This window comes from Bos javanicus, chromosome 22, assembly GCF_032452875.1.
Source record: "Bos javanicus breed banteng chromosome 22, ARS-OSU_banteng_1.0, whole genome shotgun sequence".
In the NCBI taxonomy this organism is placed as follows: Eukaryota; Metazoa; Chordata; class Mammalia; order Artiodactyla; family Bovidae; genus Bos; species Bos javanicus.
In genome coordinates this window covers 30,625,297-30,642,802 of record NC_083889.1, presented here as the reverse complement: position 1 = coordinate 30,642,802, position 17,506 = coordinate 30,625,297, and the positions used below count along the sequence as shown (strand labels likewise).

Here is a 17,506-nt window from a genome sequence, read left to right as displayed (position 1 = left end):
AAGTGATCATGCTTCCAGAAATACTCATGAGATCTCCTCTCTATTAACTGTCGGTTGAAATGCCAACTGCAGATGGGTAGTTCTGGAAAGGGGGACACTGGTCAACCTCACCAAGCAACAGGTACAAACTCACAAAAACTTTTGCTGGCCCAAAGTTAAGAATTACATGCAAGTTTTTTTTTTTTTAATATAATAAAACAGGTTAAGACTGAAGTTAGCACCAGGAAAAGGTCATTTCCAGTGTTACATTAGCTCTGGTCTGTTGAGTCATTTGGCCAGTGAACAGTGTTTACCAGGTACTCTATCTATCAGGAGAACCCTGGAGTAAACTGTTGAATCTGGGTTTGACAACAATCCCAAGCCATCGCGGTATCCCTGAACCTGGGACGAGTGGATGTATATTTTAAGTAAGTAGGAAACCAGGATATATCATGAAAGCAGGATTTCCATCCACTTGGCATAGTACCATATTCAGTCAAGGTTCTCTCCTCAGTAATAACAGAGAAGTCCTACCAAAATATCCCAACAGATGAGATGTGTGCGTTCAACGATAGCCCACACAACGCCAGGAAGAACAAGAATGCACATTGCTAAAAACGAGCAAATTTAATTTGTATTAGACAAAAAGATATCTCTTCTCTCCAACTCCTGGTTTCACAGATACTGTTTCTTAGGATGAGGCTTATTTTATTTACATTAAAAATGACTCGATTTAAAGAACATAATATAAATAACAGTCAGCTAAGCAGAACTTTCAAACCACATCACAGCGGGGCACATACTGAAATGACGAAACTTTGGGAAAATCAAAGTGCATGAAGCAGCCCTCAAGGAAAGGCAGTCTGTAACTGGACTTACTTCCTGAGTCAACAGTGACCCACTGGTAAGTCTCTTTGAGTTTTCAATAGGAAAGAAGAGCCTCAGAGTTATCCTTCATGACCCACAAAAGCCGCAAGAGCACAGTGCAGTGTGTCAGATGCTTCGAGGACTAGATCCTACCCTTCAGGACTGGGGGGCATCCTCTGTGCAGGCTGTGGATGTGACTTGTCACGAGCTGCTTTACCAAATGGTAAGAATCCGAGGTCTGGTGCCATGCTGACAGGTCCTAAGTTTGGCAGATACTTTTCCACCATCACCTCCATGTCCCTTTTCAGCTACACTGGGCAAACGCACAATCTTGATTTCAGAAGCAAGGGCATAGCAAGACAAAAGAGCAGAGGAGGAGAGCCTGAGTATCAGAGACTGGGCCGGCGTGTTCCGATCAATCACAAACACAGGGCGGGTGGTGACAAAGGCTGAATGCCTGTGTTTGCGTGGTGACGAGTGAAGGGATAAATAAAGGAAAAGGACAAGAAGAGGCAGAGGTCCAGCTTTTGCTTCTGACACCCATAAGGGCAACCGTTATCCCAAGGTTGTAAGTGAGAGTTTCCCACTGGCAGTATTAACACTGGGATCTCGTTAAGAAAACAGAATGCTTTCCAAAGAGGGGCTGTGAGCAACTGTGTCAATACAGACATAGGGACCACTAATCCAAAAGATATTAACACCATTAGGCAGGCATGCGCATTATGTCCGTGCAAGTGTTTGCACTGGTGAGTCACAAGGTCTGTGTGGAACCTTGTGCATATGTTAGAGGAAACAAGGAGACCCAGAAAGCCAAAGAACATAAATAAAAGTTCCAATCCTAATTCTTCTCATTTAATCCCTGCCCCTGTCACGCTGTGGAAGTCAGCACAAGCATATTCCAGAATCAGAGGAGTCATGTAACTGAAGTATCTGAGGGTCAGATGAGAAAGCAGAGGTGATTCAATGAGAAAGGGAGCTGGAGAAATAAAATGGCTAAAAGCCATTAGGCACTGCATTTTATGTTCTCCAAGAATCACTTCCTACTTTACGGCATTCCTTTTATTTCTCAGTAGTATAAGATGCTTCATTAATGGTCACTGGATTAAACTCTTCATTGCTCTTAATTCAGTATGTTTTTGTTGTTGTTTTTTTTGGCTGAGCCACGCAGCACGTAGGATCTCAGTTCCCCAACTAGAGATGGAACCTACACCGCTTGCAGTGGAAGCTGCTGCTGCTAAGTCGCTTCAGTGGAAGCACTCACTGTCTTAATCGCTTCCCCAGACCACCAGGGAAGTTCCTCAGCATGTTCTATGAAACACTTACTTTGTGCCTAAGCATCATGTTGAGTTCTTAGATCACAGTCTATAAACTTAAGATTCCTAAGAAGAGTCATGGGAGGGGGCTAAGATTATATTACCATTTCTGTATCATGCATTAAGATGATATTAGAACTTTTGTATGAATAGATAATTGTATGCATGTGTGTATATATTTCTCATACTTTAAAATTTTTATACTATAGGTACTATGTTAGGCATGCAATTGATTAAAAGTATCTTTAATATGCTCAGAAGGTAAAGAATCTGCAGGCAATGCGGGAGACCTGGGTTTGATCCCTGGGTCGGGAAGATCCCCTGGAGAATGGCTACCCACTTCAGTAATCTTGCCTGGAGAATTTCATGGACAGATGATCCTCGTGGGCTATAGTCAACAGGGTCTCAAAGAGTCAGACATGACTGACTAACACTTTTACTTTTTTAGTAGAAGTGCACACTCAAAAGTTTTAATATTGATGGGGTGACTGATCAGACACATTTGGAGTCGACTGGTGTAGACTATAACTAAGCTCTCAATCTTTCTAGAAAAGGTCTGCCCAATCCCCCAGCTGAGGAGAAAGAGAGAGAACTGAACAGATGACTGGAACATACAATTCTGTAATATTTGATCTGGGACTTAAGAGTATCAATAGGAGCTCAATGCTAAAAGGAACAGGGTAAGCAAAACTAAAGCTCAAAAAGCAATTTCAGGCATAAAATGAATAAATAAATAAAGTTTAGAAAGACAAACCCAGAGTACTTACAAGTGATTTAAAGACCAACATTAGTAATTTTTAAAAATAAATTTGCTCCATAAAATAGTTTATATTGGGTCAAAGTCTTTAGAATTTTTTCTCTTTGAAATGTTAAGTCTTGGCACTTGGACCCAGACTATCTTCAATAGTGAATAATAGTTACCAAGCTCCTTCCTCTGTCACTTAAGATTTGCAGAAGGCAAGAATGCCATGGCATCAGAACAGCAGTTGGCATGTTCTATGGCAGTGTTTCCCTGAATATGGTTCTTGGGGAACTTGTCAGAGATGCAAATTCTAAGGCCCCACTCCCAGTACTGAATCAGAAACAGCAGGACTAGGGTTCAGCATTCTGCAGTTCAGCCAGTCCTCCAGATGATTCTGATGCAAGCTAATGACTGAGAATCACTCTGACCAGAAATTCAAATTTTCTGTCTTGTCTGGAACACCGTAAGTATCAACAAAGGCTAACCTGTTACTCCGATAGTATCTATGGCCAACACGTAGCAACAACTACTAATGGGTTCCTGATCGTCAACGTTTCATAAATTCACTATATTCTGAACATTCAGGCTCAGCAATGATGCCGTGCCAGCCTGACTGTGCTAGGTGATTGAGTCGTGGCAACTGGCAAGGGATACGGAAACGTCCCAGAGTTCCCTGCACCCAAAAAGTTCACCTGATGCAAACGTGGGGATGGAATACAGTCACAACCACCTACCACCAGCACTCACGTTTAACTAGCCATACACTCTATCTCAGTTTGCCTATATTTGTATCACTGCATTTATTATGCTGTGTTGGCAAATGTCTGTCTCTGCCTTTCTCTCTCTAGGCTGTGAGCTCCTTAAGGGAAAGAAGTATGTTCAAGTCTTCTCTTAATTTCCAGAACCTACAATTAGTAAATAAAAGCTCAATAAAGGTGGCTTGAACAAACAAATGGCCTTAAAAAACAACCATATTCATTAGTCTTTAATTAATTAAATCATTAAAAACACTTAATGTTCATGGAGGACTGCCTATGCGCCAGAGACTAAAATGCGCACAAACGCATTTCATCGACAAGGCCAGGTAAGGTAGTGTACCTATTTTGCAGCGGGCACATCGAGGCACATCACGATGAAGTACATGGAGTAGACTGCCTGTCCTGGAATGCAGGCCATCTGGTTTCAGAGTCCACACTCCCAATCACTGAACAACAAAGCTGCCCCCGCACTGATCGAGGTAAGAGCCACAGTCCAGCAAAGCATGTTCTCTTGCTGCTCCTGCCTCAGGAGCTTTGCTTTTGCTGTGTCCTCTGCCTAGAGGGCTTGTCCCTGTCTGATCAAGGGTTATTTCCTTAGAGAGACTTCGCCAGACCCATGTATTCAAACAGTGACCTTAGCCCCACTCTTACTCCGTTGCGGCTTCATTTTTTCCCCTGGAACTTAATTCTGTCTTTTCATTGCACGATTATGTGTCTGTTCTACTTCTCTTCTCCTGCAATGCCAGCTCCATCAGGTCAGACTGTCAAGGTCAGGTTTTACCTCTCAAAGCCAAGGACACTTGGGTCAGAGCTTGTGTGAAGTTTTGCAGAACAAACGGATCCGCCTCAGTACTGTCTGGTGACTTCTGTCCTGCAAAGGCACGCTTTTTTGGTTGAACTTTGGACAAAACTTCCCCATTTATCCTTGTTAAGTTTCTTTTTATTTCTCCCTGTACAATCCTCTAATTTATTCAAACACTACTGGATTATTCCAGCTCTTGGTGTCAATTTTTTTTTCTAATTAAAGTAAACTGCCATTTATTTCTCACACTGATCTTTAACACGGAGACATCTTGTTCTTGTCTTAAATATGACTCATATGGAAAAATGTAAGTTGGATATAGGGGCTCATATATACCAGAATGTTTCCATCAATATTTTAGATATAAAAAGGAGAGACATAACTAGAGATGCCTGTCCAATTCGAAGATCTATAAGTAATCATGGCACTGGAGTTTTTTAGCCTTTTAGATGTATAACCAGAAATTCCACCAGAGGATTAAAATGGCCCCTCTTGAAAGCAAATACCACATCACTTACACAAACACTTTAGATTTCTCTTTCCTTTTGCCATAATATACCTTCAAACTCAACATTCACAGCCAAGCTGTAAAATACACACACAGAGCAGATACTTCAAAGATAGAGAGTGACAAATTTAAAAAAGAGAAGAAAGAGAAAAGAAAAAAGAAAGGAAAGAAATATTAACTTGCCCTTAGACTGATTTCCTTGAAGACTATAAAAGGAATAAAATTTGAAGGTCATAAAACTATGTCTATTTGTTTAGGGAAGTCTTACAGGTAGTATAAATATCATCAGCTACAGTTGCTATGAGGTCTGTTTGTTTACCAAACAAGAATACAAATAGTTACACAAAAGCGGAACAAAATTTGGGTATATAAATGGAGAAGCTTTTGCCTTCGGGTAAATTTTCCAAAGTGCTTTTTAAAATGTGACTATTTTTCACCTTCTTCACTGGGAAATTTCTGTTTTCTTGGCTCCCCCTTTTCAGTTCTGACACCTCTGGGGAATGTTTTATTCTCAGATTTCTAAGACTGATAATGATTAGCTTTTCCTTTTCCCTTTCCTTTTTTTGAGACCATAAGAACCAAAGCCATTAGTCCAACAACCCAAATGGTACAATAAAAGTAAGTTCTCACAAATGAAAATGCAAAAAGAGAGAAGAAGAAAGCTGCAGAGTTTACAGACCAAGTCTAGGACAAGCATGCTATCCTCAAATTGAGTTCACCCACGAACAACCACTTATAAAGGAATGTATGTGCACGACATTTTATGAAACAGGTATGTTTCATGCACCTGAATTATGCCCTCTGGGTTAACCATTTGCTTCTAAAAAATAAGAGGAGGAAGGTTAAGTGAGGAGGTAATCGGCAAGGAAGGGCTGTTCTGGAATTTCTTGGCTGAGTGTGAGTGTGTGTGGTGTGTGCACTTGAGAACGCAGATTTGCCATTAAACAAACTGTACCACAGAGGCCACTATGAGCTGAGGGCTTCTCTTCACACTACATTGACCACGGGACCTACCAGTCACAGCCCTGTGTCTTTCTGTGAATGGGACACACTGCCATATGGACGAAGACACTGAACAAGCTGTACAACTCTGGGCGGCACGTGCCCGGGGGACTGTCCCGTATTACCACCACCTGGGCTGCGGCAATTGTGCTGTGTCTGTGCAGAGGCACAGAGGAGCCCAGCAGGATGTTATTTTTGAGTACACAGAAAAAGGAAAATTACAGTTAGGAGAATTCTCTGGCTAGCGTATCTGTTGCTCAATTCCCGAAATAGTTTCCCAGAGGAACGGTTATCTGCTTTATTCACACAGGCAGAAATGACAAGCTGGAACACATATTAACAGTTTCCCTTTGTGAGCTTCCACTATTGTTTTAATGAGGAGAATATACTTTATAATATACTTAGGCCCTGACTGATCACAGAGCGGGGTGGGGGTGGGATAAAGAAAGTGGGGACAGCTCGACATGCCCGACCTGCTCATTTGCATCGCCCAGCCGGCCAGGCCACACAGCGCTGCCTCCCTGGAAAGAGCTGAGCGCCAGGCTGCCAGGTGGCCCTGGCGCAAAGCAGCGTCTTGGTGAACCTTGAAAAAGGGCGAGCCTTGCTTTCAAGTCTCCTTCACAGATTCTTGCTCACTGGGCCCCAACACCAGCTGGCTTAAAAATCTCCCTGGTGGGCCAGGGGTTAAGACTTCACCCTCCAAGGCAGGGTGTGCACATTCTATCCCTGGTTGGGAAGCTAAGATCCCACATGTCTTGCAGCCAAAAAATCAAAACATAAAACAGAAGCAATATTGTAACAAATGCAATACAGACTTAAAAAATGGTCCACCTCACACACACACACACACACAAACAAAATCTTTAAGTTACAAAATGCAAACCAAAACAAACAGAAAAAAACAAAACACTGGACTCTTGGTTGTCATTTAAGCAAGAACCCCCACTAGGAGTTTTCCAAGCCACATGGTCTTCTGTCGACCCTTGGTCTCCCTTTCTACTTGCAGATGGATCCATATGCACCAAAGAAAAGTTTCTATTCATTTAATCCAAGTGGTAAAGAGTGCATTTCAACCAGCCGTTTTTACAGGTAAAAAGACAAACCTAGTGCAACAGGCTATGCATCAGAGCCACCTGAAGGCGAGTCCGCACCCCTTCCTGCTGGATGGTTCCCTTTGCACCCCTGGTGTGGAGTGAATGCTAAGAAAGCTAATGCATGTCAGGTGCTTCCACACAAGTGCAAGCAACTATGAAACAGCTGAGAGCCAACCAAGGCACCAGGTGAAAAAAACCTCATCAGCAAGAGCAGCTCATCAGAAAACAATGACTAACTTCCACAGTGAGAGAAAACAGGGGTTCAAAATTGATTTTGTGTGAGAAACCTGGCATGTTGGACAGAAACTGCCCACGGTTGAGATTCATATTATGCCATCGCCCAAAGGAAAAAAAAATTAAAAATCAACTGAATCTCAGAGAAACTTATAAAACAAACCTGACTCTCCAGACCCATGATGTCATTTTATGGGAAAGTATGTATCATTTAAACACAATAAATAGAAAAAAGGTTCTAATGATGGTGTGTTAGGGTAAAAGGTATTTTATTGAGATAAGACACAACAGCCATTTGAAAATAATGGCTGAGTGTTTTTCTTTTCATCACCCCACAAAGTGAATAGTTAAGAAAATCCATAAACCAGTCTCCCAGGATGTGCCACAATGTTAAAGGTTTTCTCTCCTTGTCCTTCCTGAATGTGTGGAATGACAGGAGATGACACAGCATCAGGCTACACCACCCTAAGAAAAGTTTTCCTTCTATTTCTAAAACCCAGGAACAACTGGTTTCAAGCAGAGAGACAAAATGATCGCAGTTCTTCTAAATGTGACGGTCGCCAAACACCCAGCAGTGCTTTGGTGCACAAAAAAGTTAATAAGTCCCCAGGAGCTTCTTTCGGACATAAGCAGGGCCAGTTTTGCCTTAAACAGGCAGATAGACATGGTACGGCTGATGCTGCCAAGAGCTGGCTCTGGAGCAGAAAGCAGTGCCTCTAATTTAGGCCTCAGCAGACAGCTGCACCCTTGTCTCTTTCTCGTCCCTTACCACACCTGACAGGACATGCTCAGCCTGCTTTCTATAGTCTCCACTGCTTGTCACCTGTGTCCTTGTCACCCCTGCCTTCCGTCTGTGCAAAAAGATTTGGTAGGGGAGAAGAATGGGCTGTAGAGAAAGATGGGGGACTTCTCTCTAATTACTGGACTTCTCTCTAATTACAGGCTGGTCCCAGGCTACCATCTTGGAAGGTTATGGCCTGACCCTGATCCCCAAACTGTATCCCCCGGAGGCTGTAACCCAGAGTCTGGGGTGCAGTTCAGGTGGCTCTGATGAGCAGCCCACCCGGGAACCACCAGAATGTGGCTGCCACTGGGAGGACCTGAGACTTGGTGACACCCTAGTTCCAGTTCCTACCTGGTCCCTAACTAGCTGTGTGACTCATGCGAGTTATACATTCCCAACAACATCATCTGTACAAGAGGACAGTAACCCACAGGGCTATTGTGAGGGTAAAATGGGAAAAATCAAGATCAAAGCCTTTGTCAAGTCCTTTATGCACTGTGACGGGCACAAAGTAATACCCAATAAATGACAGCTGCCTGAGCATCACCATCATATGCTAGTTTCTGATTCTTTCTAGCAGTAGCAGTATCTGTACTCTCTTGGCTCATACAAGAATGGCAAGCCACTCGTTCAGTGGACTGAAGATGTCTGGGAGAGTCATCAAAATCTGGATGAAAAACTGTCCTTTCCAGCAGTGTCAAAACCCAGGTCAACTGAGCATGCTACCTACGCTGTTTCTCAAACCTGAATGGGCATGTCAAGGACTGCATTTGACCCTGGGACTGGGTGAAAATGCAGACCCTGACTCAGGAGGGCCAGGATAGGGCCTGAGACCCTGCATTTCTAATGAGCTCCCACATGATACCAAAGTTGCAGGTCTACAGCCTCTGAGTAGTAAGAATTTAGGGCTTTTGTTGTTGTTTGCTGTTCTTTAGTCACTTACTTGTGTCTGACTCTTTTGTGACCCATGGGCTGTGGCCCACCAGGCTCCTCTGTCCGTGGGATTCTCCAGGCAAGAATACCGGAGTGGGTTGCCATTTCCTTCTCTAGGGGATCTTCCTGACCCAGGAATCAAACCCTGCATCTCCTACATTGGCAGGTGATTATTTACCAAGGAACCACCAGGGAAGCCTAAGAATTTAGGGTAGGTATGACAAAGAAACTCCTGTACCCCATCTCACACCAGTGGAATCCAAATCTTCAGGCCTAGGAAGATGTATGCTTTAACAAACACCTGTAACGTTATCATCGGGAAATCTGAGAAACGCTGGTTCAATGGGTAATGTTGGAGTTGGCCAGCTTTTTCTGTAAATGGCCAGATGGTAAATATTTCACTCTTGGTGGGCCATATGCTTTTTGCTGTGACTACTCAAGCCGGCCATTGTAGTGTGTGAAAACAGCCACGGACTACATATCAATGAACAAGCCTCACTGTTCCAATAAAACTTTATTTACAAAATAAGCAGCTGGCCAGATTTGGCTGGTAGGTCATAAATCGCTGACCTCTGTAATATCAGATGCCTCAAGACACATGGGCAAAAAGTAGCCTAACACTTCTGAAGACAATTTGGGACAATCTGACTGCAGATTCACCAAGACAATCTAATGAGGAGGGAAGATCTGGAGCTACTAGTTTGTTTAAGTGCTTCAAATCAAACGAAATATGAAAGAAATTACTTGATTTTCAAAGTACTAAAAAAAAAAAAAAAGTCGACATGAGGAAGAGCTATTCAGAGTCATGGGAGCTAGAGCTTACTGTTTAAATGTCTGGCTCCAGAGGCCCTAAATATGAATATGAAAATATGCAAAAAGTTAAAGGCTTGTGTAACCGGAAGAGTTCTGAAAGCAAGCTTCTAGAATGTTAGCGAGGAAACCAAGAGCACAACTATTTATTCATCATCAGAGAATTTAGTTTAAAAAAAAAAAAAAGAAAAGAGAAACGAAACACCAGGCATGTCTACAACTCAGAGTTCCTTGCCTTTTGAAAACAGAGGGGCCAGTCAACATAAATGTTATTGTTATATAGTCAGATCCACGGCAATATGTCAAAAGGCCACAAATCGAAAACAGAGACTTTGTATCAAGCGAAAGTGTCTGGAAGTCCATGAGCCAAGCAAAAACCTTCAGGGGCTATTTGAAGGTGGCTGCCAGCTGAGAAGCGTGGAAACTGCGAGCAACTGAAATACACGGGGCTGTGTCAATGAATGAGAAGGAAAAGGAAGGTATCTCCTGAGGACAGAAGGCAGGTCAGGCCTCAGAAAGAGAGAGGTTCCTCGACCTGGGTCACCTGAGGCTGTGACAGCAGCTTCAATCACAGAAGAGGCTGCACAACCCAGGATCTCTCAGGAGTTTAAAGAAACGTTTCACCGAACGTTTAAGGAAACCCTGGAACAAATATTTAGAAGGGCTATGCATCTAAGACATATTCGAGTTATAAAACATCTACTAATGGTGGTTGAACTAAAAGCAAAAAGCTGGGAAGGATCAGAGAGAAGGGCCATCTCTGATACGGACTACAGAAGGACAGCTGAAGCAGAATAGAGACCAGATGATGTTCAATGAGGAAGCCCAAGATTTATAAGGCAGGAAGGAAAGTCAGGATACAGTTAAAGAAGAGCGCGCCTTGTTTTACATTTGCCTGTGTGCAAATCCTGCATGGGGTCCATTTTTGCTCTTTATGTGCTGTTTCAGACTGTAAATGATTTATATTTTGCAAATCCTCCCTACCTGCCCTCCCTTTAAGAGAAGCCCAGGAACTGCTTGTCTACCTTACACAGGAAACTCTGGGATTTCCCTTTAAATATACTGATGTGCACACAAAAGGTAAGCCAATACACTGTTGAAGTGAATTTAAATCCAACTTAAAATTTCCTTTAGGAGCACTGACTTTAACTTATCATAATTAAGTATTCATTTCTGTGCTGAATGGAATCTCTTAAGTCCAGTTTTACAAACTAAAAGAGAGCCTTGAATCTGCGTCTCAACTATGAGACTAACCAGTTCTATGACCCTAGGTCACTTATTTAATCTTAATGAATCAACTTCCTCATCTGGAAAATGGGTATAACAAACCCTGCTGCTTCCCAGTGGTCACGTGGCTAAAATGAGCCATCACTCCAAAGGCAAGAGTTTAGCCAGTTGCTTGGCACAGGGACAAAAAAGATTAAATGTGAGTTTTCTTCCCCTTCCCTAGCGCATCATAATATAATGTGATATTTAGAATTTTAATTCAGGCAATTACTTAAGTAGTAATTGCTATTTGTATTTACATAGCTGCTTTGATCCAGGAAGCTCAAAGGGCTTTACTAAATTTAGCATTTTAATAAATGTTTCATTTGCATGGCGTTGATTTTGTTTACCCACACCAAAACTCGCAATTTCTTAAAGTGAGATAGTCAGACGGTTGAGAAAAACGAGATAATATCTTTGTGTTTACAGGTATCCCAGGTCGAAGTTTTGTCTATTTACCAAAGAAGTCAGGACGCCCTGGTCCTGCGGAATGAAATGACAGTAAGAGGATGTGCCTGCCTTGCTCTGCAGCTGTTTAGATCCTGCCTGAACTTCATCCCCACCACACTTCTCTCAGGCCTGACAACACAGGTATGTCTACTGCACCAATGAATTTATATATATATAATCAGCACAATAAACATTATTGAATTCTCGGAAGAAAATCAAAGCACGGAGTGCAGTGCCTGTGCTGAATTCTAATGATGCGGAAGGTCCGTGATCGCACTGGGACAGGATCTTAACAAGCCTTGATTTGAGCGCTGGCATCCGCCTCACAAATCACATGGGCCGCTCCTCCCCTAATGATGCTGAATATTGATACATGTCTCTACCCCGCACAACAGGGAAGTGGGTTTCTACTGGCAATCTTTACCAAAGTGTGTGTGTGTTTTTTTTTCTTCCCTTCTCTACACTCAAGGGTTTACCCTGAATGATTTAATTATAATTTTCCTTGTGTAAGACAAATTAAAGAGGAGAGTAGGAGTGTCGTGCCAAGCACATTATTTATCTCCTTAACAGATTGCAGCTCACCAAACCCCAGAGCTACTGCAGCGGTGGCTGCTCACGGGAGCCCGAAGGATGCACAGGGGCAGGCGGCGGGGGGAGGAGCCTTCCACATGGCATGGAAATCCCGACTTTGAAAAGCAAACCACAACTCTCACAATGCTACCTTGGGCCCTATGAATTTCCACACGGAGTACTCCCAACTCCTTTCAGAAAGAATTCTTAAAGCTGGTACCCCAAGACACAGCTCCAGGAGCAGCACTGGGGGTGGGGAATATTATGTAGAAACCAAGGGAGAGCTTCAAATGAGATACATTTCACAAATGCTCCTGGTGAGTAAGGGATGAACTTCTCAAAGGGACTCCTGAGACAAATGACAACTCACTGTGTAAGGGAGATGAATTGTGAGAGGGATAACTTTTATAAAAAACCATTTCCCACTATTTAAATAGCAATATCCCCCATGGGATTTTAAAGTAAACCATCAGATGGTAAAACCATAAAATACTCATTATTAAGTCCTTATACACAAAGCTGAATAATAATTCAATTTGTAGTGATCAGTTCTGTAAGTTTGTAACTTTTTGACTTATCTTTAACTTAAGGTGCTCTGCTCATCTCTCTTATTTGTCACTTTCAGTTAAAATGTGATTAGAATTTGATCCAGTCCAGCCATTTCTAGGAACCTACCACATGATATAAACTCAGAGGTCCCAGAGATTAAGTAGTAGCATATAATTTCATAGTTGCTTCTTCTTTGCATGTACAGTTGGAGAAGTCAGCCTGTTTTTACATCCAGATTAATGCTCAATGAAATCTGAATTCTTTCCTGATCCTTATTCTAATGCTGGCAGGTAGTACAATGAAGATTAAGCCCAACTTTTGTGCAGACACATAAGGACCATAAAACGAGAAATCCAACAAACTTATTCTCCTGGAATTAGACTGTCTCTGAGATCCATTTACTTTCAAATGCACCTTAAGACATGAAAAGGGCTATTCTTCTCTATTTGCCTCCTTGCTAATCTACTACCTGACCCCACGTATATAACCTTTTAGAATGAAACTGAGCACACTGCATCTAAACAGGGAGAAACTTCTATGTCACAGGAAATCTGTGCAGGCGCCACAACAGCCGACGAGATTACATAAATACGCTAAGTGCATCAGTTGGCGTTTTTCCCTGTACGGCCCCCTTTGCTACCTATGGATAAAGATGTTGCTGTAAATGGACAGCATCAACCTCAGGACACCAAAAGCAAGTAGAGCAAAGGACGACAACCTAGACCTTTTCTTTAAAAGCTGTCTAAGGTCTAGCGCTTTGTTTTTAATCACAAAGCATTCTAAGGCCTTATACAGCAAGAGCTAAGACTGGTCTCCAGACATACAAACCTATCCTCACCGGAAACAAAAAAAGTCACATTTGGCCCAATGTTTCCAAACTAATTTTTACTGTCAACCATTCTATTTTTCAAGCTCCTCTAAACCAGTAAGTTAAAAGCAGCTTTTAGTTCTGCTGTGTCTGCCACAGAAACTCCAAAGTGATGTTAGAAGGACAGCTGCAAGCTTTGGCTAAAACATATATAATTTCATCTCCAGAAACCTCTCATGGTGTTTGGGTTTGAACATGATACACACACACCAACACATACATAAATATTCAGGTACTATTTTCTGTGATTACTAAGCTCTAAATGGATCAAGCACTGCTGGTATAAAGATATATATCTAATTAAATCAGTGGGCTTCATGTTCAACATTTTAAGAAATATATGAGATTATATGTGTACTTGCTTAAGTGAAGAAGATAATTAAAAAATCTTTCACTTGGTCCCTTTATAAAAAAAAAAAATTTGGTTTTTCTGAATGGAAATGACATTTGCTATCACCTATGACTTTTAGGGTTTCTTTTCTTCTGTGTGTGGACACTCTGCATACGAGCTACATAGGAAACAGGTTAAAAATACATCAAAAAAAAAAGTTTTATATATGTATTTTCTATTTTGAAAAAGCACTGAATAGTAGTATTGTTTCTGGGTGCTAAGGTATAATAATATGGATTCACAGCTTCCTTTTATTAGCACTGTCTGTTCACATGATGTATTTTGGATCTCTCAAAATACCTCAGCTTCAACTAACATCCAAGTGAAGCTCAGGGCAATTTAAAAATATCAAGTGTTAACTTCCAAACAGGAATACGGAAATTGAGTCAATGCTACCATATAGACCATGACCTGGATAAAGTGGTTCTGTATGCCTGTGTGTGCGTATATGTGGACCCATTCCATCAGTCCATCCTGCAAACCTTCACTGACAGTCTATTGAGAAAAAAAAAAAAAAAAACCTGAACGCTTTGGGGACACAACGGTGAAACAGATGGGCCCCCCGCCTTCAGGGAGGGAACTGCAGAGTAGTGTACATTTTATCTTTGCTCAAACTGTAATTCAACACAGCCTACAGTAGACACTGCTATTTCCTTAGAAAGCACGTGAAGACAAGGAAAGCACCTTGTATGCAGTGGACACATGGCAGAAAGAGGAGGCCTGGAAGCCTACCTCATCCAAAAGAGAGATCGAAAGACTGCCTGGGTTCCTAAGCTCAGGTTCCATCTATGTAAGTGCTAATTCCACGTTGAAAAGGTGACAATAATTAGATGCTTCACACCCACACCACACTGAATACATTCTTAAGTAATTATACGCACACTCCAGTCACATGGATCCAATTAGGGATCACCGAGATAGATACGGCGAGGAGAGGCCACCCACCCCTCCGCCTTACAGCCAGCTTCGGACACATCTCAGATTTGCGTTCCTACCTTTCCCTTTTGGGAGTGTGGACTGACAGCTGTCCATTGGTAGAGGCATGTGGGTTCATTATTAAGGAGGTCTTGGAAGGTGCAGAGGAAGAGACACATGTCGTGGTCAGATCCAAACTGCTGTGATTGTTGCCCGTGGTTTCTTCTGTCGTATGAGCACTTGTCACTTCTTTCCAGAGCTGCTGCAGTTCTGTTGGAATCATGCCTGAAACAAACAAATTGGATAATTAAATCAATTAACAGCTAATTCCGTCCTCTTCAAACAGTAATTAAATCAAAGAGTCAGTAAACAAAGCCTAGTGTTAGGGGTTTTTTGGTGCATGCAGTTTTTTTTTCCTTCCCTCTCAACTAAGGCAAATACGGTAGGAAGGAATGGGTCCTCCACCTGAAGTGCCCTCATCACACATAAAAGAATCCCATGAAAAGGATTCAGAACACAGCTATTTTTCGCAAAGACTGTATGCCTCCATCCAAACTGTTGTTTCTAGACCGCTGGGGTTAAAAAAAATGTAGATAGATGTGACTGTATTTTTAGACACAAAGAAGGGCTCAAAATAAATTTGTTCAACTCTACTATTATGACAACATGAACCACAAAATGAATAATTTTTGTGCTTAAGTCTTAAATGATGACAAATAGCTTTGTTATTAAATATAGTTTTTATTAATCACTTTTAGACATAAATTATGAATTCATATCGTCTTCCTGAAATGCTTTTCAACTTTTAACAGTCAAATTGATTATACTATGATTATTTCATTAACACACCTATCTTCCTCATTAATTTTGGTTTCTTGTACCACATGCTTAATTGATGGATGTGTCTACTGAAAAACTGTATAACTTTTTATACAAGTAACACTATTATTACTGTCATTTCTTAGATCCATGCTAATGAACCATTGCAGAATGAAATGAAAACGTGAAAGAAACTTGGAGCAGTAAAGTTCTCTTGCTCTTTAAGGGGGTCACAATGGACGTGAGTCTTGGGCAGGAAGAGTCACCTTGTTTTTTTCCTCCCAAGAAGAGATTCAATCAGTATGTCAATCTCACTATTGTGGGCACGAAGCCTTTATGCTGGCAGCATGCCTCTACAGCCCAGGATTTCCAAATCTGACCTCAAGGCATATTCCAGTGCATACACGCACAGAAGAAACATAGTCTGAATGGCAACTGACAACCACCACCTAGGAGGACAACTTGGAAGAAATCACCACCCCTGACATCACAAGGCAATGCACATTAGAACTGGACGTCTGGATCTCAGTTCATTGTCTCAATGAACTGGAACCGAGCTCTCCTAGCAAGCCTGCCATTTTCTAACTATATAGCAGGAACTGAAACAGGCACGTTTCTGACCAAACCTAAGGTACTGAATTTAAAAAGAAGGCTGTGTGCATTATATTCATTTGAAACACATAATAAAAAATGCCAAGGTCTAAATTTAATTTATTTTTGTCATTTAGAATACAATGGATAGATAATCATCTCAACGTGATCAGCCAAACATCTTTACTTTGCTAAACTGTTAAAGATTTTAATTATGCTAGCATTGGAGAGCACTGGTCTAATGAGGCGATGGACTCCAGAGAATCCGAGTGGTTAAGAACTGTGAAATGAGTCTGATAGGATTTTTTTATATTCACCGTGGATCGTTTGCATATCAAAGAGGAGTAAATTATTGCACAGCAGACCAATAACCTTCCCCGCCTTTCTGAGAGGAGCGTTAACAAAAACAGTTGGTCTCTCCTAACGGTTCTCCAAGAAAATGTTCAAACGCTTGAGTCTCTGCAATTAATATATATTATAAAAGAGGCCTCAAATGATACATTAAGTGGTCAGATATTCTTCGAATGCGTCGACAGCCAAGTCAGTTTTCTTCTTCCTTCATAAAAATCAAATGCCAATTATATTTTGATGGATTTTGTCCCAAATGAGCATTTAGTTATTAGGCATATTCAATTATTACTTGTCCCCTGAAATTAAACCTCGGAGGCAAATTAAACAAAGGGAAAGGTCACCACACAATCCTGTGTCCAGTTCCGCTGCATCTCAGCTATTTTTTTCCAACACCTAGTGAGGTGATGTGCAGGGTGGGTTGGTAGCTAACAGGCCGCCACTGATGTCTGCACACCAGCAATTACCTGGGAAGATGGCTGACCCTCGGATCACTGTTTATTCAATTGAAACAATAGTGAATAGGCTTGTCTGTGGATGATGGCACACTGACATAAAGCCCTACAAGTCAACATCCAGTTTTACTTTCTGGGGAGTAAATACACACAAAAAGAACAAGCCGCCTACTTTTTCAATTCAAACTAATTGATTTCTGGGTCAAGGTGCATAAGGAGGTGGGTTTCTAACCACTGTGTTAACACTTTCCCTCTGATAGAAGCAGCACTTGGAAGCTGTTTCAAAACTAAGCTGTTTATCCAGCAAATAAAGACAAAGAGAAATGCCCTGTTATACTTATTAGGCCCACAATGCACATTAATGTCTCTCTCCTCTCCTTCTAGTCCAATGGGCTAGCAAATCAGTTTCTTCGTCCACAGGGAGAAATGGTAAATAAAATAGTAACTCACTGACTGAC

The 17,506-nt window shown here is 41.7% G+C and overlaps 1 protein-coding gene across 29 annotated transcripts in view; it reads right to left on the bottom strand.

The window, feature by feature from the left end:
* Nucleotides 1-17,506, bottom strand: part of FOXP1 (forkhead box P1) — a 627,865-nt gene that overhangs the window by 68,205 nt on the left and 542,154 nt on the right. For all 29 annotated transcript variants that reach the window (XM_061397383.1, XM_061397378.1, XM_061397377.1 and 26 more), the window contains one exon: nucleotides 14,916-15,120. In XM_061397383.1, coding sequence (XP_061253367.1) covers nucleotides 14,916-15,120 — 205 coding nt within the window. The remainder of the gene's footprint in view (nucleotides 1-14,915; nucleotides 15,121-17,506) is intronic.